At 38.9% G+C, this 23,884-nt stretch overlaps 1 protein-coding gene across 3 annotated transcripts in view; it reads right to left on the bottom strand.

Moving 5' to 3' along the window:
• Positions 1–23,884, bottom strand: part of Fgf12 (fibroblast growth factor 12) — a 567,597-nt gene that overhangs the window by 175,529 nt on the left and 368,184 nt on the right. For all 3 annotated transcript variants that reach the window (NM_001395084.1, XM_017597854.3, NM_130814.2), the window contains one exon: positions 15,277–15,380. In NM_001395084.1, the coding sequence (NP_001382013.1) occupies positions 15,277–15,380 (104 nt within the window). The remainder of the gene's footprint in view (positions 1–15,276; positions 15,381–23,884) is intronic.

Below are 23,884 nucleotides of genomic sequence, written 5' to 3'. Positions count from 1 at the left end.
ATGTGCTGCGCATCAGACTTCTCACGTAATTAAGATAATGCCAACATGCCAATAAATATCTTTTTGCCAAAAATAACCAGAAGTGTTCCTGCAAGTCGTAAAAGCATACTTGAAACTTTCTAAAGCCTTTAAGTATGTGGTACACACAAGTTTTAAAACTATACATCTTGTTACACATGCTACAGAATGTATACAGGAAGTTGAAATGCACAGAGAGATAGTACAAAAGACAGAAACTGCCTCTGGGTAAACCAGAGTGAGCTAACCCAATCACAGAAAGACATACATGGTATGCACTCATTGATAAGTGGCTATTAGCCCAAATGCTTGAATTACCCTAGATCCCTAGAACAAACGAAACTCAAGACGGATGATCAAAATGTGAATGCTTCACTCCTTCTTTAAATGAGGAAAAAGAATACCCTTGGCAGGGAAGGGAGAGGCAAATATTAAAACAGAGACTGAAGGAACACCCATTCAGAGCCTGCCCCACATGTGGCCCATACATATACAGCCACCCAATTAGACAAGATGGATGAAGCAAAGAAGTGCAGACTGACAGGAGCCGGATGTAGATCGCTCCTGAGACACAGCCAGAATACAGCAAATACAGAGGCGAATGCCAGCAGCAAACCACTGAACTGAGAATAGGACCCCCGTTGAAGGAATCAGAGAAAGAACTGGAAGAGCTTGAAGGGGCTCGAGACCCCAAAAGTACAACAATGGCAAGGAACCAGAGCTTCCAGGGACTAAGCCACTACCTAAAGACTATACATGGACTGACCCTGGACTCTGACCTCATAGGTAGCAATGAATATCCTAGTAAGAGCACCAGTGGAAGGGGAAGCCCTGGGTCCTGCTAAGACTGAACCCCCAGTGAACTAGACTGTTGGGGGGAGGGCGGCAATGGGGGGAGGATGGGGAGGGGAACACCCATAAGGAAGGGGAGGGATTAGAGGGATGTTTGCCCGGAAACCGGGAAAGGGAATAACACTCGAAATGTATATAAGAAATACTCAAGTTAATAAAAAAAAAAAAGAAACTTTGAAACTTTATGCTAAGAGCCAAACAAAGAAGCTTCATCTTGATCTCTCGAACATTATCCTATATGGGAAGTGTTCCTATCTATCTGTTTAATAATGTAGTCTCCCTCTGTAATAGAAGCGGTTTTTGTTTTACTTCTCATGTTGAAGAGAGTGGTTCTCTTCCTTCCTAATGCTGGGACAATAAATTTACTTCCCCGTGGTGTGGTGACCCCAACCATAGAGCTTTTTTCCTTGATACTTCAAACTGTAATTTTGCTACTGTTATGAATCACAGTGTAAATGCCTGATATGCAGGATATCTCATATGTGACCCCGCAAGGGATTGCAACCCATAGATTGAGAACCTCTAATCTACGATAACGTGTGTCTGTGCACACTGCCAATTACAATTACGGAGGTAGCAAGTGACTGGATGAATAAGAGGATTCTCTGTCTCTGAATATTCATGAGCAGGGCACTGCCACCAGTCAAGGATGCCTGCACAGAGACACTGCTAGATACGGCTCCGTGGTACCTTTCAGTTTCCTCATGATGTATTGAGTGACTAAGAGTTATCTGTCCCAGTTCCCCGAAAGAGCCTTTCCTATCTAGTGAAGTATTACTGTTAAGTACAATGCTTACTCATCCTTGCCCTAGCTATCTAGAGTGAGACATTTCAAAGGAAATACCCAGCAATCTAATTTGAAAATTCAATCAGCAAAACTCTTCTGTTCAAATTCCAGGGAAACCCTAATCTGTTTGATTCTGAATAAGATTAGAGGTAATCATTCTTCCCTATAGTCTCTAGTAAAATTTATTAGCCTGATGACTAATATTATTTAAATAATAGTAATTAATTAATATTATTGACCACATATATTAAGCAACTTAATAAAAAGACTACATCTATGATCTGTATTTCGATCTGCTTGTGTGTCTGTCTCTTGTGTCCCAAAATATTACATTACATATAGGTTTGGGTATGAAAAAGCATTAGAGATGCCTGGTAGCTCATCATCCGGTACCTTGTTCCTTGTGTATGTGAGAAGAGCGCATATTCATGTACGTGTTTGAGGGAGTACATGCACACATGTGGGGGCAACAGGACGACCTCTGGTGTCATTCTTGCCACATTGCTTTTGGAGACAGGGTCTCTTATTGATCTAGAGAAACATCTCTCAACCTGTTGGTTGCAACCTCTTCAGCAAATCTCTCTTTCCAAAGATACTTACAATTCATAACAGTAGCAAAACTGCACTTATGAAGAAGTAGCAAAACTAATTTTATGGGTGGGATTCATCACAACGTAAGGAACTGTATTAAAGGGTGGCAGCATTAGGAAAGTTGAGAACTACTGCTCTAGAACTTGCTAAGTTGATATAGACTGGCTGTCTACTAAGCCACAGGGATCTACCTGTGTCTGTTTCCCTACCACTCCTGTGTATGAACCACCAGCCCTTAGATTTTAAAACATGAGTCCTGATGGTCAAATTCCGGTCACCGTACTTGCTTAACAAACAGTAGAAGCCACTGGATTATCCCCATCACGAGTTCTCTTCTCCAGTCCTTTGCTGAGCATTAAGCATTCAAAAAATCTCTATTTCTCTGCAACTCAGGTGGAGTCCATGCTGGTATTTGGAAGTTTCCTTTGAGACAAACTGCATCATGAAAATAGGGCCCTGATCATGGAATTAGTTCCACTCTGTGCACAAACAGGAAAGCACCGGCTTGCTCCCTCTTTACCCTTCACTTCCAGAGTTGTGAAAAAGAAACTCATTATTTTAAAAATCCAGTTGTGGCCATTTGCTCTGGGTGTTCAAATTCACTAAGAAAACTATGATTTAGATGAAAATGGCAACGTATAATGCTTAGAATTAAAAAAACAATAACAACAAAACCAGACAAATAAAACTGGTTATTACTCTGGTTCAAATCATCCACCAAGAAGTGACCACATGGTATCTGTATTCGCAGATCAATAAGTAGAGGTCAAGAGACACCTGAGGAGGATGGAGTTTTCTTGATCACAGTGACGTTTCTACTTCTATGCACCCTTCCCCTGCCTAGAATGTATACACACTTGCTGGTGATGCAGGAGCAGTCTTCTACCACAAGGAGAAGGCTGGATGAACCAACCTGAGGTCCAGCATCAATAACTCTTCAGTTCAAGAATTCTACTTATATGGAAAACCTTAAACCCGCAATTCTTATATCATTATTACAGCTGCTCTTTGGCTCATAGCCAAACCCACATTAGAGCTGATACAGAGAAGTGGGTTTATGAAAGTTAAACCCCCTCACCTGGGATCCCTTCATTCAGGAATGAGGTAAGAGGACCCTGAGTTGGGAGATCAGCTGAAGCCGAATAATGTCACTGTGTCTTGATAAACCAAACTGAAATCTTGGTCCTGAAAATGAAAAACTACAAACTAGACACAGGGTTCTGTGAATGCACTGCCACCTCGGTCTACCATTGGCTCACATCTGGAACGTGCCTTATACGTGGCCAGCATCCATAAGGCAGCTACACGATTAGTGCACAAATCCTAATTCAGGACACCTCTCAGACTTCATTCATTTCTATCAAAAATTTCAATAAGAAATCAGCACACACTAGAACCGTTTGGAATGAACCAGGGCACACACTTTCCCCATGGGAGGCTTATGTGCTCTGTGAACTCAAAATAATAAAGCCCTTCCCACTTCAGCTCACTGAAAAATACAGCCCTTGTATTTTATATGTGCAATTAAGTTCCCCATTGCAACAGCTAGATTTTATTTTTTTTATTTTTTTAATAGCTAGACTTTAACTTAAAGTACAGAAATAATATTTAGGTGCTAACACATGGTGAATGAAAAATACAGTGTATTAGTGGCCTCGTTTTGTCTACTCCTGCTCTGACTTGACCACCTGTCCCATGCTTTTTATTTTTTGTTTGCTTCATTCATGTCCTTTTGCTCACTGTTGTCTACAGCTAACTCCTCTACAGATGTGATCACTGCAATGGCTCGCCTCTTGTTTCTCCCCTCTATCTCTATTCCACTCACATTTCAATTAAAATAACAACAATAAGGACAATATCAGCTGCAAGTTGAAAACCTGCTGGGTTTCCTACATCTTGCTCATAACCCCCTTCCCCTTTCCTCTCTAACGGCTCTAAAATCCATGGGTGGCAGACTTATTTCATATAGTGTGCTTTCCTTCAAGTGACACATATAAGACATTTCAGAAAAAGAGAAGTCCCTAATGTTTGAAAACTGGATCAGCTAGAGGGAGCAAACAGAAAAATAACTAAATTTTATGGTTTTTTTTGTACAAGAGCAAGATAGATTCTGAGAGCAAACGTATTAAATTTTAAGGCAATACAGGAGGAGACTAATGTAGGATTGATATGTACTTGATCCATCTTCACCCCAGACCTTTTTTCCTTTGAACTGTGCATCCCAGACCCTTGAAGGGTTAAAAGGTCCATGCTGTCATTTCCAAATGCTATGAGCTTTTGTTTGTCTGTATCACATTTACATCATTTCAACCCCTCTCCGTCCATGTCAAACTTTCTCTCAAATTCATGACCTCCAATCTTTAATCATTATTGTTCATATATATACACATGTTCATATATGTAAACATGTATATATACACATATGCCCATACATATTTATAAATACACCCCGGTGAGCCCATTTAGTGTTGCCTGGATGCATATGTATTTAGCACTTAACACTTGTGATCAAATAACCTATCAAGCAGGATCCTATCCCTATTTTGTTTAAGTCAATTCCTTCTCAGTTGAAATCCAGTCTTGGGACTCATGCTTACTGCCCCTACTCAGATGATAAGTATTCTGTAACCAGTCACCCAGTGGCCAAAGGAGCCAAATATATTGGAGCAGGTGATGCAGGACCATCACTATAACTAAGTCCCATGCATGGATACAAAGAACTGACTATTCTTAGATATGTCTATTGCTGGCATGTGTGGTAGCTCATATAAGCCCAGCTAGAAGCTGACACAGATGGTCTGTCAATCTCAGGCAAACATGGGCCATCCTGAACTAGAAAGGAGACTTTGTCTTGAAACAAAATAAAATATAAGTAAGTACTATAAATTTATGTACGTACATGTACATGTATATTCATTGCAGCAACTACAATTATTATGGCTAATGTTAAATAACTCTGCTATATACTGTACTTAACTCAGAAAGGAAAAATTAGAAATGTGCATGATTTTTAAATTATTCGAGCCCAGGTTCTCATTCATGCTACTCTGAGAAACTTACTTGTTTTTCTTCTTCAATAAAAACCATCAGTAGGAACACATATGCTAACTTTTACAGTGCAAGGCAGCTTGAGGGCTCAAATAAGAATGTTCCCTAGAAGTTATAAAGGATAATGAGTATGACCAACATGATCTGCTGCTGAACAGAAAGAGGCACCATCCATTCAAAGATGAATGATTATCTGCATTGGAAATTCTTGCACAGACTGTTGGGATCAGGCAGACATGGATCTCCATTAACTTATTCAACAGTATTGAAGCCTTCACATGGGAGCTGCATGCAGCTTCCAATGTAAAAATATTAACCTAGGTTATATGCAATCTCTAACTTCAAAGAACATGTATCGTGGTAGGATAATAAGGCATACAAATCATCCTTCATGATAAGTGGTGCTTTCAATCACTTAACCCAGTTGAGGTAAAACTGATGGCTAATTCCTTTTCACACACACACACACAAACACACACACACACACAAACACACACACACACACAAACACACACACACACAAACACACACACACACACACACACACACACACACAAACACACCAGGTTAAGGGAAGCTGAATTGCAGAGGAAGGGCTGGAAGGTTCCAATCAGAGGCACGATTACTAAGATAACTACCAAACACCCAATTCATTACTCCCAAAATTTGGCTGCATGATGCTACCGTCAACCAGTTCAAGGAGGTCTTGGCAGATTCATCTCTGTGAGAATTCATCCTTGATATATCGGATCTCTAAGTCTGAGCACTAGGTAGGATCGACAAGACATGAAAAAAACTAATTCTAGCAAAGGGAGAAGCGCAGGCCAATGTCCTCTCAAAGCCCCAAATGAGGAAACTATTGTCACTGCAGTAAATGTAAAAATGTTTACTGTATACTGAATGACAGGAAAACACGGGCATCCGCAGGGAAGGGACAGTAAAGGTAATTAGAGACATAATCAAAAAGCATGTTCACCTCTGATCTAATTTATGGGTATAGAATAATCTCTGACATTTCTCCATGGGCTTCTTTACTTCTCCCTCAGAACTCCCATTGTCTAAACCAGTTAATCAGTCTTCACTATTTCTCGAAAACACAAAGTCGTCTCCAGCCTCCAAGGTGTCTGTTCTCACCGACCTAGGTCAATGAGGAATTCGAATGGTTCAAAGTTGTACATAATTCAGGCAGCCTCTCATTTGTTTTCCTAATCATTTTTTCCTTGTTGTCTTTACCTAAAGCTTCTCAAAGTTTTTCTGGGCTTGATAGTAACTGTAAGACGGGAGTAAACAGTTCATTGTGAGAGAAAATAAGGGCAATGTCAATTGCAGAAAAGGACACTGAAGTAAAGTTGCTTCCCTCTAACCAACCCTGCTTCTATCAAGGGACATCATTTATTCATTTAACCTGTCTGTCTGCCAGAGAATCCTTCGGTCAGTTCACAATAATAATGTCAGGGTTATCACAAAGCTCTAATGAGATAGTTTACGTGACAGCATTGGGGGGAGATGAAAAAGTCCACAATGGAAAGAGTTATTACAAAGAAGCTCAAGGGTAGAGTCGCATCATGAAAATCTTATGGGTTTTCAATTCAGACCGAGATCTATATCCTGGTTTCTGTTACTTGGATCTGTTTGGTGAGGTCAATTACTTGTCTAACAGACAGTTTTTTTTATCAATGGCTAATCATTAATTTCTGTCCTTTCTTCAGCATTGCTTTGAAACCTGCATACAAATCTGCAAGCATTTTTGAAGTAACAACCAAAAATTTATTATTTGTACAACATGGCCATTAATACTGGTGCACTGGCAGTCCTTATAGCTGCTGTCATGATAACTTACAACTCACCAGAACATAGACTTAAAGAAGTGAATTTATCACTGACATAGATTTATATACAATTGCTACAGGTTCAGGTAGTGTTAGATAAATAGTAGTGTTATATAATTTTAACTTATCTCTCTGTTGAAGAAAATGATCATCCGTTTATAAACTACCTAATTCATATTTGGGAGATAACTATTTAAAGTTTATAAAATAAACAATGATTACAATAAAAAATAGAGCTTTCCCAAACATATTAATCATTATTAATCAATGAAATGTCAGTGACATGTGTGCTAAGTACATCAAACTTCATCAAAATGCAAATTACTCAAATACTCAAATTGCATTTTAAGTATAATTTTCCAAATGCAAATGTCAAAGCTCCCAAGTTGTCCAAATCAGTCACTTAGGTTTTTACTTCCCAAATGCTAACATTCCAGAGGCTCCCCTCCAAACTTCCTTTCTCCACTCTTTCCTTTTTCCAAGTTCACACACACACACACACACACACACACACACACACACAGGCGGGGGGAGGACATTTCAGCTGATTGACACTGGAGCTGGACTATGAGAAGGAACGTTGAGTATCATAGCTTCAAAACGGTGAAGGTAACTATGGTTGTGGGGATGGAGTCAAGTTAACATAGTATAACATCCATTTCTGTTGGGTGATTTTACAGCATATTAGGAATTTAGCTTCACACCAAAACACCAGAGGCAACCTCTTTGTTTGTAGGATTTGTCCTAGACAGAATGACAACTGTAATTCAGGGCGGGAGCTCTGTGTCACTCATTCAAGGCTGGAGAATCATCTGGCCCGTTTTGTCATGCCTACAAACTACTGGAGCCCTAGTGAAATCTCTTAACACAGAGTCTCTGAAGAGCTTCTAGGTCAGTGATACTCTCATCACCTCTGCTCACAGAAGCAGAAGACTGGCACGTTCTTACTCCACAGAAATAAGAAAAGTAGTTGTGAACTTGGTGCTCCTGCAGAACTTGGACCCAGTACCCTTGCCCCTTCAGCTGTTTTATTTTGTTTTCTTGGCGATGAATTAAACGCAAGGCCTCATGGTGCTTGGCAAGCCTCCACTTCTCAGCTATATGCTTAGTCCTACCGTGATCAGTTTAACTAGTATCTCTTCTCTATGAAAACTCATAGCTGTGAGTATAACAATATAGGAGTTCTGTTCTAGTAAATCATAAAGCAAGAGAATAATTTTGTGAATTTCCCAAACATTGTGTTAGTGTCATGAACTTAGACTTGGTGTCAGAAGTGCAGGTGGCATTGGGCACGGGGAACTCTACTTCGAAGTGGCACAAACTCCTAACAACAGTTACCTACAACAATATCTATAGTATTTAAAGAGATGAGGAGTTTTCAGTCATCAATGCCTTTGTAAGTTCAGTGTTTAGCGCAGTGTCTGGTATGTGAATTAACAGTAATCAGTGTACACTAGATGAATGTTAGAGTAACTGAGGTTGATTTTAGGCATAAACCAGCATTGGTCAAAACATCAAGACTTCCCAATGGAACCATAGTTAATGTTTAGGAAAATTCCTATTAATGCTTAGAATATGCGATGCCATTTAACCTTGGCAAGTTTCTACTGAAATCCTTCCTATGCAAAAGAATATGCTCATGGTGTGATCGTTAAAATATCTGTCCCGGGCATCAAAGATGAATTCGAAGCTTACCTACCAGCAAGACAGAGGCAAACTGCTGGCATCTAAATGTGGAAGAGGCATTTTATTTCCTTTTCAATGGTGATTTCTAATGGAAATACCAGTGGAGACGGGAGCTGGACTACTTGAATGATTGTGAATATCACAGATTCAGAATAGAGAATTCTATCCGCAATTGAACTGCGGTACCATCCTTGAATATTTATTGTACATATCAATCTATACCATAATTACTAAAAATTGCATTCCCAATTTTGTAGGCACAATATGAAAATGATTTAGATTTACAGTATAGCCTCAATGATATTCCTTTGTAATTCAGTCATGTATACAAGCTTCAGTTCAAATTATTTCAGTATAAAATGTTGATGTGAGTAAATTTATAGAGAATGTGGACTTTAAGCTTTGCTCTATTTTGTGCGTAATGAAAATATTCCCTTCTTCCTTTGACTCCCACCTAAAGAAGACCATTTAAGAAGCTCCAGGTAGTATTATAGATGTTTCAAAACATATAAAACTCAAAGAGAATAAAGCATAAAAGTAAGGCGGATTAAATGTCAAGGCAGAAGAAGTTAAACCACAAAAAATTAAACCATAGACACTTAATCCATATGTATATAACATAATTTATGAATATAATGAAAATTTTACATAAAATGTCTGTTTCAGTTGGTTCTTTCACAGGGCATGAAAGAGCTTTTATTTTTCTCTACTTTAAAAAGGTGTTATTTAATTTCATTAGAATTGTTTTAAACTCCTTTCAAAAAGGTACAGTGAATTTAAATGTAATAAAAAAAGTTAAAAATTAATGCACTAAAAACTTCTAGCTATAAAAAATGTCAGAAGATACAAATGAAAAATAAGGCATCCCAAGTTCATGTAACAGATGCTTACTATTGTTTAAATGTCCAAATAGCCTACAAGCCTATATATTCAATATCATTTTTATTAAATCTCAATGCCTTTCCCCATAGAATAATAATAATGCATATTAAATGTTAAAACAATCACCAAAACAAATGGAAGAATAAAGAAAGCAATTAGTCTCATAGTTTCTGATCTTAAAAGATGTATAATCAAACACATTTTAATACTTGTCCTGAGAAAACTTCATAACCATAAAACATATTTTTTAAAAAAAAATCACTCAAAGTAGATTAAAGCCTCAACTATGAGGGTTGAAGTCAAAGCTTCTAGAAAAACAAGAATCACAATTTCATGACAGTGAATTTGCCAACAATTCCCTCACTATAGGACATCAGGAGGACAAGGAAGAAAGGGGAAATGCGTGGGGTACTTCACTAACTTAAAGTTCTGCACAAAAACCAAGAAAGTAAAAAAGGCCATCAGTAAAATGAAAATAAGTATTTGTGAGTAGTACCTGATAAAGAGTAAATGTCTACCATACATAAGCAAGCTCTAACTGTGCAACAGATAAAACAAGCAAACAAGCAAACAAAAAATGCTGAAGGAATGAACTATGTTAGTCTCCCAAGACTATGCAGAAGACATCATAAGTTCTGTATGGAATGCCGGTGAGCTTTGGGGTCTTAAAACTTAAACCTTGGCTCAAACTATACTTGGGCTCATCATATGAGATGGGATGACCAATATCAATAGAAAAAAACAGTTCAGAAAGCATCAAGTGTTGGCTGGCAAAGAGGCATTTGAACAATTGTGCATTGTTGATAGCACCACAAAACATTTCCGATGCACAGAAGACAGTAGGGAGTTCTCCGAAAGAATTCGAATAGAATTGCATGGCCTAGTAACTTTGTCTCTGGGTATATATACAGAGAAATGAAGAGATTTTGTAGCCATAATTGTATCTCTCTGTTCAGTGCAGCAATAATCCCATACCCAAGAAGTAGAAGGAAATTAATTGCTTTTCAATAAATGAATGGCCAGGAAGATACACACAATGGAATCTTACTAAGTTTTCAAAACAAATGTAATCCTATTGCCTGCTATAACATGGATAAAAATGAAAACATTTCACTAAGTGAAATGGGCAAATGTTTTCAATGGCCATATAACTTTGGTTCTTGCAATTGGAAGAGTTTAAAACATCTGTTGTCCAAAGTGTAGATATGACGAACAGTAAAGTACCTGCAAAAATATTAAGATGAAAATATTGCTTTATGTCCTTTTAGACAGAAAGGAGAGAGAGGAGGCACACCACAGACACACACACACACACACACACACACACACACACACACACGCATACACAGAGGGGGGGGATTCATTGATTGCTCATAGCATCATGTACCCTCTCATTCCAAATAAGCATCAAGGCTAACTGCATTGCCAAAGTCAACACTGTCAAAGCAACCACAAGCTTCCCATGGAAGAGAGATAGCACCATACCAGCTGTGGCTTCAGGCTAGCCTGGCTTCCGCCTTATAGAAAGCAATTTGGCCCAGAGTTCTCTCAACTTAGCTGATTGAACTAAAATTCTTAAATGCAAAGTGAGGACCAGAGCCCGGCTAGCTGCTAATTCAGTGAACTGCACTGAGATATCGTTCAGTGAAAAGAATGATATGCCTACCTGGAGGCACAGTTTGTGACCTCAAAATCAACTAGACAAAACCGCCCCTCACCCCAGGCTCCTGCACTCACTCAATTTTTATCCTCGGATAGGAGCTTTGGTGCCTTAAAACTATTCTAAACTTGAGATATTGGAGGCTACATAGAAGCTACCAAAAAAATCGCTACAGTCATAGCAGCAGACTTCACAGGAAGAACTATCAAAAGAGGAGAATGCCCCCAAGGCCAAAACCCTGAACACTTAATGAATTGATTCTAAAATCCAACCTGAATGTGATTATAAAACGTCACTTGGGAAAATTAATGCTTAAACTATGAATTTTTAACTATGAAAATCACTGACCAATTATGTTAGAAATGCTTTGAAAGATACGTTAATGACTTTCTGTAAAGAGTGAAAAAGAGGCACACAATAAAAATAAAAAGCAGGAAGAAATAAATCAAGAACAGGAGGATATTATTAGAAGCCATTCACCATTCAGAAATGAAAAACACCAGGACTGAAATCACAAAACTGCATAAAATTTGAACACAATGAGTTCCTAGCTTACATCATAAGAATAGCACAAAAGACACAACATGAAAATGGGATACAAGTTAAAATGTTTTTTGCATCAGAGAATTATAACTCTTTGAATTATAAGTTTATTAGAAACTTCTAATGGATAGAGATAGTTTAAGAACAGGAAACATAAAATGAAAATATTATTTAGGTTTCTATAGAGATTGCATAAAAGGAAATATTAAATTGACAAGTTCCTACACTCAAAAACAGATGCCAGAAAGCAATGGAATATTACCTCATGGAAACCAGGGGAAATGCTGGTCCAGTGAGGCATATCCAAGTACCTGAACCGTAGTCAAAGGGAGAAACCAAAGGAAGCATGGATCCATGAGGCAGGAAAATTACCAGTTACACAGAAATCCTCACACAAAACCTAAGAAGTCACTACACATGGATCCTCACACAGAGAGTAATGAAATACAGAGTTTAGAGGAACAGGATACTCAGCAATACTAAATTTAACATGTGAGTGTATATGCACACATATACAAACTGTTCATAGAGATTATTTTCAAAGGCTGGGGAAATGTAAGCTATCTACAAATAATTCATTTTAAAGTACAGGTAATCAGGTAGGTCAGTTGTATTTACTAATCAAGAAAATATCCCATAGCTCATGAGCCTTTTAGATGACAGAAATACAAAAGTATTTATCAATGTCTGTAATCATATATACGTGTGTGTGTGTGTGTGTGTGTGTGTGTGTGTGTGTGTGTGTGTATGCATTTGTGTAAACTGAAATCTCGGGAAAACCATGAAAGGAACAGAAATGTAGCTCAAGTTTAGAAGAATAAAAGAAGAGGAAAGTTCAGTAATACAAGAGAGTTTAAAAAGATAAGAACCAAAGTAAGTTTAAACATGTAAAATACAGTGGTTGTGTATAAATACATATATAAATAATATAGATATAGATAGACATAGATAGATACAGATATAGATTATCTATAGTTACAGATATAGATATCTATAGAGAAAGTGATAGAGATAGAAATAGATGATACGATAGAGATACACATATAGATGCACATATAAATGAGTTCCTCCAATATTAACCCTTCTAGCTCCGTGCTATAGCAATCAGCCCACCGCACTACTCATCTTCCCTCCTCCTTCTCAGTGAATGAAAAGAACTAGAAGGTAACAAGGGAACACACCTCCAGCTTAAACCTAAACAGAAACCAGAAAATGACACTGTGGAAAAGAAAACACCTACGGAGATCTCTGCCCCAACTCTCACGGCAGCACACCAGACAGAAAAATGCAGTACAGAGCATGATGCAGCCATATAGTCTGGTGTTGGTCTCTTTCATCCCATTATAGATTGTTTGAAATCAGTATTCGCCATGTCAGTCTGGGCCAGAGACAGAGGTGTTTTGAGAGGAGAAAATCAGATGACCTATGCCAGAGATGATCTACTTAGAATTATAGGATGCTTGACCCTGGAATCCTAACAAAGAAAACACTATGATTCTATAAGCAATCATAAGCAACTAATAAAAAGTGATCTTAATTCAGTATGTGAGAAATGGCTTTACAAAGGTGATGAGTCTATTTGACAGTTTTGACTGCAATCAAAACTGTAGGTTTCTTTAAAACATCTCCTCCTACAGACCCCAAACCCATGTACATAGCCTCATTTCAAAACAAGAAGCATAGAAAGAATACAACTCTGAAAGAGCTATAAGGATTAATCTTCATCCCACTCTGCCCCACCCATCCTTAACAAACACTGGCCAACAAAAAGTAAACAAATCTAGTTCAGTGACAGAAGCCCTGTCGCTTCTGTGGCTGCTCCCTGAGCCTTTCCATGCATACGTGATTCTTCAAGCAGTCTTTCATTCCATCCTCAGGTTTTCTCCACATTTTAGTTTTTATCCCAGTCAAGCATTGTGTTGCTATCGTTTAGCTAACGGGAATTATTCAACAGAGTACCCTTCTTTATGCTTGTTTTGATATGACATCCCGTGAAGAGCTGAGGGTGCATATACCATGAGGCGCAGAAAATGAATGCTCGCTACTTTGCCTGAAAATGTTCCTATCTTTAAATACGATTTTGATCAACTCAAAAATGCGTGTCCATGCGTAGCATATACGTGGTGGGTAAATGCAAATGGATATTCAGATCTGAAATATATTCAGAAGTAGATTGTCACCTTCAATGTCTTAAAATTATCTCGGGTTTTAACTAAGAGGTGAATTATGCATATTTGTGGGAGAGAATGTGACATAGCAGTAAAGGCAAGCAACGTGTAGTGATCATATCAGAGGAGCTGGCCTATCTGTTGCGTGATATTTATCAGAGATAGTTGGGAACATTCAGACAATAGCAGCTTAAGTGTACTGTGATGACAGAGGCATTACTAATAAGTGTGTATGATGTATGAGATACACAGTAAATAGTTACCTGAAGTCTAACACTATTCAATGTTTACCCCACAGCTGAGAAACACAGGTTGACTTACTAGATAGTCTGTACAACGACTGAGATTATGGAGTACATAGAAACCTTTAGCTGTGATTTTCAAGAAACATTGATTTTATGAGCCACAAACAACCAATTCTCGTGTGAAAAACAGAAATTATTCAGAATAGCTACTTTTTCCAGGGCATGAATTTAAGTTTTTTGAGAGAAAGAAACTAGGATAGTATTAACTTAAAAATAGGCCTTAAGTACTTAAAAGTACACCAGTGCTCAGAGTATAGCTATGGTGTTACAACATTTGTCACTTGTAGATTTGAAGGGATGTTATACATGGGAGGGACCAACACCATCACTTCGAAGATCCAAATACTATGATAAAGTGAAAAAGTAATTTGTAAACACACACACACACACACACACACACACACACACACTATTGCTGATGTATGTATAATAATGCAGATGTCATTTCTTCTAATCCAGAGTTCATTCTACAAATTTCTATTGTCTTTGAATCAGAGAATATGACCTATTAGGCAGCATCTATGAAAGTTCTTTCTTTACAATAATATATATAAAAAAGACTCTTCATAAGTCTTCTGCTATCTGTGAAGGAGAGTTAAGAAAGAAAAGTTTCTTACTCTTAGAACTAAATAGAAGGGTACATTCCAAACTGCACTATCTAGAAGTTGAAACTAGATGTAAGAGTATTTGATGTGGAAAGTGATTGGTTCATTCTCACTCCCTGAGGCATGACCTTTAACATCCAAATGGGAAAATCCTTACAATGGTCCTCAAAATCAATTTGAAATTATAAGGTGACATCTGTTCCTTTAAATGATTGCTTCACTAACACACACACACATACACACACACACACACACACACACACACACACACATATACACACACACACAACTGAATTACTTACTGAGCTGTAGAGATAGCCTTCTCCATTCATGGCCACATAAAGGCTGGCTTTCACACCTTGGATGGCCACCACACGCAGTCCCACAGGAATTAGATTGAAGAGGGCTACAAGGAACAAAAGAAAAAAGTAAAAAAAAAAGATTACTGACTGTGTGAATAAGTCACCTTGTTTTTAACAACGGTCTTACAATTTTGAGTGTTAAAAAATCTATTGATTGGAAATAATATGAAGATATTTATGGAAAGGGAGAGGGGCAAGAAGGGAGAAAGGAGAAGACAGAAAGGGGGATGGGGGAAGAGAGAATTAAAACCACAATGTGAGTCATTCTGCCTTGGTGTACTTCTGCAATAACAGCAATTGCTCACAAAAGCTCCAGTCAGTCACATGAGCCAATTGGAAGGAAGAAAATGCTAGGCGAGGACGATGTAAGGGTTTACATGGATTGAAATATCTAGGGTCCCTGCTCCTCAAAATAAACACATGAATTATAAGAATATGTGTCTAAGAAATAATCTGCAACAATAATCTCTCAATAGCAAAAAGCAAACATTATTCCCAAAACATTGTAAAATGTAATCTTTAAAACATGACAGAAGCTGTTTTAGAATTCTAGCTGTGACTGACTTGTTGGGTCTTGAGCCCAACAGTAGACTTTAGAATTCACTGGCATTGAGTAACAGTGGGAAGAGCTTGTCTCTTGGTATTTTGAATCTGGATATAAATGAAGGTATATTGATAAATGACAAGGTGTTCTGAATGCAAGAGGCCCTTGTAAACCCTTATATGTGTGTGATTGATCTCTAGTAGGTGGACTGAGTGCATGGGGAAGAATTAAGAGGTATGGCATTGTTGGAGGAGTGTTGTGTCATTGGGGATAGACTTTGATGAGTCTAAAAGCCTATGCCAGACCCACTCTCACTCGTTCTGTCTCCTGCTGGAGCATTAGACGTGAGCACTCAACAACTACACAGGACCATGCCTTCCTTCTTGCTGCTCTGCTCCCTGCCATGACGGTCATGGACTCACCCTCCGAAACTGGGAGTGAGGTTGCAATTAAATGCTTTCTTTTATAAATCACCTTGGCCTTGGTGTCTCTGCCCAGCCACAGAATAGTAACTAAGACAAGTGGACAGGCAATTTAAAGGTAGTTTGAGCTACAGTAGATATGTGTCATAACTAAAGAAAAATCTACTATATAAAACATTAAAAAATTAAGTTGCTGGGTTGATGTAAACAATGTCAAACCAAACGGGAATATTGTGGTCGTTAATTTGTTCAAGTTGCCTGTAGCTCTAAGTACTAAGCCAATGTGTTCACTCAGAGAAAAACAAACACATGGGCCAGGAAAGACAAAGACAGTGCCCTACGATCCTTTTAGCTATGTCTTGGGCTTAAAATATGACCCTGGAAATATTTGCCTCATGCACAGAAGGGACGCAACCACCTAGTTAGACGTTGTAGAAGGCACTGCAGAGAGACACTAAATAACTCATGACTACATTTGTAAAAGAATCCCTTGGAGTTCTCTTTAATAAACTGACTAGCATTCCTCATTTACCCTCTCTACAGATAAAATTCCATCAGGTCTGATCCTGCCAAAGCTTGCTTGAGTACGTCCATTAATTAACCCAATAGCTTCCAGCTGGCTTCTCTCAACTTGAGATGGTAAGCTGCATGCACACAGCACACACACAAGCAGGTATTGTGTTTGGATTTTAGACAATTTTCAAGTAAGTCTTGCAGACGATAAATTTTTAGACTTCAGATTTCCTGTAGCAGGATTAGATCCCTAGTTGATGACACTGGCTAAGTCTCTGCCTCTTTGAACCTGTTTGTTCATTTGTCATGGAAGTTTGGACTATACTGAAATAGAGCTTAAGGATTAATTTTTGATTCAATTTAGAGCTAAGCTAATTTTAGTTCTTCCTATAGGCTCACCATTGATCTTGCACATTTTAAATTGCTTAAGAAATATAAAACAGTCTACTTAAGGAGACAAAGCTAAGACATATGGAGTAACCTAATATGCTGTATAATTTATTTCTATAATTAAACGTGATATGTGCTTCGCTATATATAGTTTGTTTGTTGTGGAGGATGAGGAAAAAACATGGAAGAGTTCTGGGGCCTGAGGCATCCAGGAAATGTCTCACACAAAACACAAGACAGGAACTGACACTTAGGAAAGGAGAAGAAGGTTGCATTCATTCTTGTGAGAAAGGAGAAAACACAGCATGTAAATAAACAAGGATTCCTCTAATCATTCGGATTCAGACTTTACCAAATGGACAGGAGAAGCATGACACAGAAGGTTAGAGCAGCAGGACAGATTAAAGGATGAAGAGTTTTGAAGTAGAAGTTTCTAGACCAGCCAACCAAAGTCACATGACTTGGAGCTTCACATATTGCTTTATGTCATTGGATTCTTCTCTGTGAGGCAAGCATGTATTGCAGGCATGTAAGGCAGGCATGTAAGACAGGCATGTAAGGCAGGAACATAAGGCAGGCATGTGAGGCAGGCATGTAAGGCAGGCATGTAAGGTAGGCACATGAGGTAGTCATGTAAGGCAGGCATGTATGGCAGACATGTATGGCAGGCATGTAAGGCAGGCATGTGAGGCAGGCATGTGAGGCAGGCATGTGTGGCAGGCATGTGTGGCAGGTATGTGTGGCAGGCATGTAAGGCAGGCACATGAGGTAGGCATGTAAGGCAGGCACATGAGCCAGGCATGTGAGCCAGGTGTAACAATGCACTACACTTGTCTGTACCAAAGGGATTTAGAAAAGCCACTATATCCTTTAAAATGTTTTAGAAATAGAGCGATTTAAGATGGACAGTAAATATCCCTTTCTGTGTATGTGAATGATGTACGTGAGAGAACACACACCATAGGGCACACGGGGAGACTACGTGGTAGACCCGTTCACCTTCCACCTTCTTTTGAGACAGAGTCTCTGGGTGGTTCCAGGTATGTATGCTGGGCTATCTGGCCCACAAGCTAACAGGCATGTTATCTTCATCTCCCATCTCACCATAGGAGCTCTGGAATTACTTACACATCATCACACCCAGCCTTATAAGGGTTCCAAGGGTTCAAACCCAGGTCCTTGCATTTGTACTCCAAGCACTTTACTCACTGAGCCATATCCCTAGCCCGATATTTAATACTTCTAGCTAACAAGTTATGATCAACATATGTAAAATATGCACAAATTCCCTTAAGCAATTTTTTAGTTTATACTCAGAAACTCGCTTAACAGCTTCAGAAGATAACATTTCATAGCTGTGCATTTATAAAGTGCTTATGAACCCGTCATTTGTATTTGGTCCTGACCCATAAAGGCCATGAAGAATTTCTGGCAGGATGAGGATTGAATCAATTTTTAAGACAAACAAATTGAGAGAGGCAACTGAGATGAAAGTTACTCTAAATTTAGGATTTCTAGCTCACTAACTGTATAACTATTTGTCTAAAAACGAAATGAAAACCCACAAAAACTATATTTTTCTTTGAATCACTTGAACTTTAATTTCCAAAAATATTGGTTCTTAACTTGTCACAAACAAATATATATCTTAGCTGACTTTCCCACACGTGCTATGGACAGAAATAGCTCTCACAGATTCACTGTTTGACACAGGCACACAGGTCTTCACATGCTTAAAGAACACTTCCGAAAAACAAGGCTCCTTCATTCTCTCTTCTCAACATTTGGTCTTATTGTAGTTTCGATAGAATCGTGGCCCCCGCATCGTCCCAGACTTGAAAACAAGGGCTACTCCCAAGCAGGTAATAGCAGACACATGAAAGAAGCAGAATCCTTAAGAGTGAGACTGTGTCAGCAGCCCTGCACTCGATTACTAAACCTTACTTCTGGGAGGAAAATAGCCCTTATTGGTTATCTATGTAATCTTGATAGAAGATGCTAATGAGAGCAGAATTTGCGTACAAAGAAGAGATTAAGTTAAATGCAAGGCAATTATGCGTTGTAAATAAAAGCATCTACTAAAAAATAATCAGATTTTAATGATGACTCTTGTGAGAAGAAATGAAGGGAGTAAAAGAAGTTCTGGGAATACCGCCTCCCAAGGAGAGACTGTTGCATCGGATGTGAAGCATGGCTGAGGAAGCTGAAGCAGGAGAGAGAAGCCATTTGAAGGCTATCCTTCTGGGAGGGGCTTAAGGAACACAGAAATCCCGGTGAGTAACTAACACAGAGAACGTCCTCCATAAACCACAGGTGATAATCGCTTTCAGATAGAATGCTTACAGAGACTCAGCTTTTACCTCAAAGATTTAGCAAATAACATTAAATAGACTTTTCAGTGGTAAGAACTAAAAGCCTACTCATCTGGGCTCAGAGGACTGGCTCAGTTAAGAAGTTCTTCTACAGGACTCAGAAGTTAGGCTCCCAGCGTCCATGCTGGGCAATCCAAAACCACCTTTTAACCCCATCTCAGTCAGAGGACTCAACACCTTTATTTGCACACATGTGCACACACACACATACAATCACACACTCGCACACACATTCACACACATACATGCTCATATATACACACGTGCACACCCGCAAACATGTATGCACATATACATACACATTTGAGAGCACAGACTCAATTCTCTTCTAAATAGCCTTACTTCTGTCTTATCTGGAGACCACTCAGGCTTATAGAGGCCATTTACACTGGGTGAGAATTTCTACTGAATGTGATCTTCATCCTTAAGCCTCTCAGTAACAAGGATGCTGGACTCCACCCCATTCTTCATATCCATAGCATGTGCTCATGCCATTTCCTTGCTAGTTTCTGTTTCCATTGCTTACAACCTGACACCACCCTACATTTATGACTTCTACCTGTCACCCACTGTGTCCAAGATAATTAACAGAATACAGCTTTTTGCCATTTCGTAACTTCCTCTTGGTTTGTACATAGAATTGGTTATTGCAGATAAGTCCTCTCAGCTGACTTTTAAAGGGATGTGTGTGTGTGTGTTGTATGTGTGAGTGTCTGTGTCCTGGTGAATACTCACTGTATGTGTGTAAGTGCCCATAGAAGCCTTAAAGAAGATGGTAGATCTAGAATGCTAGGAACTCCGCTTGGGTCCTCTGAAAGAGCAGCAAGCATCTTTTCATTCTTCAAGCTCTAAGTTATTCAGCCCCCCTGAGTCTTGCAGAAGCTCATCGGAGATAATAAGTCCTTTCCTACAAGTCTCTCATTGATGCATGCTGTAAATGAGCATTAGATTATTTAATTACTTGTGTATCTCCATTTCTACCTGAAATCTGTTAAAGATACCTCGTAATGTCTTGCTTGGTAAAGTGGTCATGGTTTGTGTTCTTTATATGTGATTTAAATATAACTCTACAGAACTTTTGTGTGTACTTGCAAAATATGCTTTATTTAGAAATCCTTATCACTTTCATAAGGATATATCTACTGTACACTTACAATATGTCAAATACCCTGAATGTGCAAGGGCAGATTAGTGACTCTAACAGACACAACTCCAGCGAATACATGCTCCTCTGGGGGTCTTTCTAAGGCTTCACCTTGAAGGCCCTGGACCTAACATGGAACTTGGATCTAAGAAACTGCTACTTAATGTTGGCTGAATGATAAATAAATGCACCAAAATTCTCTGTCTTGCTTGTTCATATATTTTCTAGGTCACATTTCCATAACTGACTATTCGAGAGAAATTTAAGTTAATACTTACTGCACGTGAAATACTTCTGAATATGGAATCGAACAGAAGACTAAAGCTCCCTATATCCTGAGATGTGAGACACAGAATGTAGGGGCTTATGTAAGAGAGCATCTGTGTTCTGTGTGTCGGGATGCAGGGAGATGAAAGGTTGGAAGGAAGGGGAGTTTGTCGGATCCATTGTAATAAAAACATTATAGGTTGTTGTGATTTGTTTTAAGGTGAACTTGCCACAAATAAAATCACCTGAATAGAGAGCCTGGACTGAGGAACTGTCCCAGTTGCTTTGACTGGTGTGGAAAGCACCCCCTGATTTTGGGGAGCCCCTTCTCTAAGAGAACAGGTAAATGGACACGGCGGAAGGATCATTCTTTGCCCTTTCCTTGTTGCACCTTCCTTATTGCCTGCTGCTGCCACCACTGATTCCTTCTGTGATAGCAGAGGCATTTCATTTCCAAGCTTTCATGGCAGGTTAAAGATCAGCAACATCTCTCCAGGAATCATCCGGACTTCTTGCACAGGACTGGAACTGCTGAGACACCCAGCCTTAGGAACTGAGAAACTGTGGGTTGTCACTCCCTACTGAGAGCTATTGTGAGACGACTCTGATTGCTGAAGTACTCAGCTTCAAGGAACTCATAGCTACAGAGGCTAGGCACATAGGTATGCCTCTTCTGTGGTTATTACTTTAAAGTGGACTTAATTTCACACACACACACACACACACACACACACACACACATCCATTCATCCTTAGAGTTCTGTTCGCTGAGAATACCCATAGTAACACACACACACATCTTTCAAAATGATATTGGAATAGAAAGACACTGTTTCATAAAATGCTCTGCTATTTTTGAATTAATTTCCAGCTGCTTATTATATGCCTCAAGTGACAAGGATATAACAATACATCCATGGATCACAAAGAAGAAAGGGAAGAGAGCAAGTGAAGAGAAGAAAAAAGGCTCCCTGCAATATCGCCTCTGGAAGATACAAACTCCATGCATTCTTGGATGACTTTTTAAACGTCATCTTAGTTATAGTTTGTATGTTCACGCCTGTATGTGGGAGTGGGTGTGCAGGCTTCATGTGGAGGTTAGAAGGCAACTTTACAGGAACTCATTCTCTCCTTCCCCAGCGTGGGTCTCAGAGACAGAACTCAGTTTTCTAGCTTGGTAGCAGGCATTTTTTTATTGGCTATTTTTTTTATTTATATTCCAAATGTCATTCCTGTTTCCCATCCATAAGCCCCTATCCCATCCCCCTCCCCTCCTTCTATAAGGGTTTTCCCCCTCCCCAACCACCCTCCTTCCAGCCTCTCCACCCTGACACTCCGCTACACTGGGGGATCCACTCTTGGCAGGACAAAGGGCTTCTCCTCCCATTGGTGCCCAGCAAGGCCATCCTCTGGTAGCAGACATCTTTACCTACTGAGCCATCTCACTGGCCCCATAAGTAAGCTATAAGTATAAGTTTCTTGTTGCTTGTAATAATAACAGGAATTTCAAAAGCACAGTTGCATTTCAAATTCATGGTTGAAGCTTTGAGGTGAGCAATGAGGGAAAAATATTATGACCCACTAGAACCTAAATGGAGGATACTGAGAGGATGCAGACATTTAACATTAATTTTTTTCTAGATTTCAAGCTGTTTTCAACAAAGACATCTTGTTAATGTGTGAATAAAATCCTCTGTGATACAAAGCCTTAACCTAAAGCAAACGGATATCCAGTTGTTTTCTCCTACAGTTCTAAAGACTATTGAAATATTTATAATCATAGTCTTTAAAATAATATTTTAAGCCACTCTACTGCTATTTCTTTGTCATGAAATTAATATTTGTCTTTAGTGCTTATTTTATTTATCACTCTCTAACGTCAATTCTGCAACCTTTCTGTGTTCAATAACAAAATGTCACGGTTAAATGTTCAGCAAAAGGAAAGATGGTCTAAATTCTTCTATCCTCCAATAATACAAAGGTGTTATATAAATTATGGGAAAGGGAGACTTGCTTACTCATTTAACCTGATTATTCATCCCTCATCTCTATCCTAAATCTGCCAACAGCACCTACTGCACATCTTTTTCATGCTTCCGTGTATGCATGGGTGTCTTGTTAAGCTTGCTGTTTTCAATCATCTTGGTATCTATTAAATAGATCATTTACTTGCCAATGACCTTTTAGAATACCTGTCATTCTGTTAAACTACTCTAGCCATGGTTAATATAAACTTGTGTGCTTGATGCTTTGCTGTGTGCATAAATAGTGAGCTTGATTTCTGAAATTATGCTGCTTTGGTAATTTCTTGGAAAAGCTATTAAACATGGAAATTTTTTTTACTTTTCATTTTATAGTCTCAAGAGTACCATGCACAATCAAAACCCAAATAATTCTTTTACTTTTTTATTGTATATTTTATGTATTTTACATTTCAAATGTTATCCCCTTTTCCAGTTTCCCCTCCATAACACCACTATCCCATCCCTCTTCTCCTGCTTCTATGAGGGTGCTTCCCCACCCACTCCCTCCCACCTCTCTGCCCTGACATTCCCCTATACTACGGAATCCAGTCTTCACAGGACCAAGGGCCTCTCCTCCCATTGATGCCAGACAATGCCACCATCTGCTACATAGGCTGCTGGAGCCATGGTTCCCTCCATGTATACTCTTTTGTTGGTGGTTTAGTCCCTGGGAGCTCTGGAGGGATCTGGTTGGTTGATATTGTTGCTCTTCCTATGTGGTTGCAAACCACTTCAATTTCTTACAGAAATTAAGATACAAATAAGATTAGTCTATTCCTTTAGTTTTCTAGTGAGGATCACAATGAGGCTTGGTTCATGTTGAGACATCACCCTTTTAATTAACAAATTTAAGACTTTGGTGACAGATGTTT

This window comes from Rattus norvegicus, chromosome 11, assembly GCF_036323735.1.
Source record: "Rattus norvegicus strain BN/NHsdMcwi chromosome 11, GRCr8, whole genome shotgun sequence".
Classification (NCBI taxonomy): Eukaryota; Metazoa; Chordata; class Mammalia; order Rodentia; family Muridae; genus Rattus; species Rattus norvegicus.
Note: the sequence above shows the minus strand (reverse complement) of the source record. Positions and strands in the feature narration are given on the sequence as shown.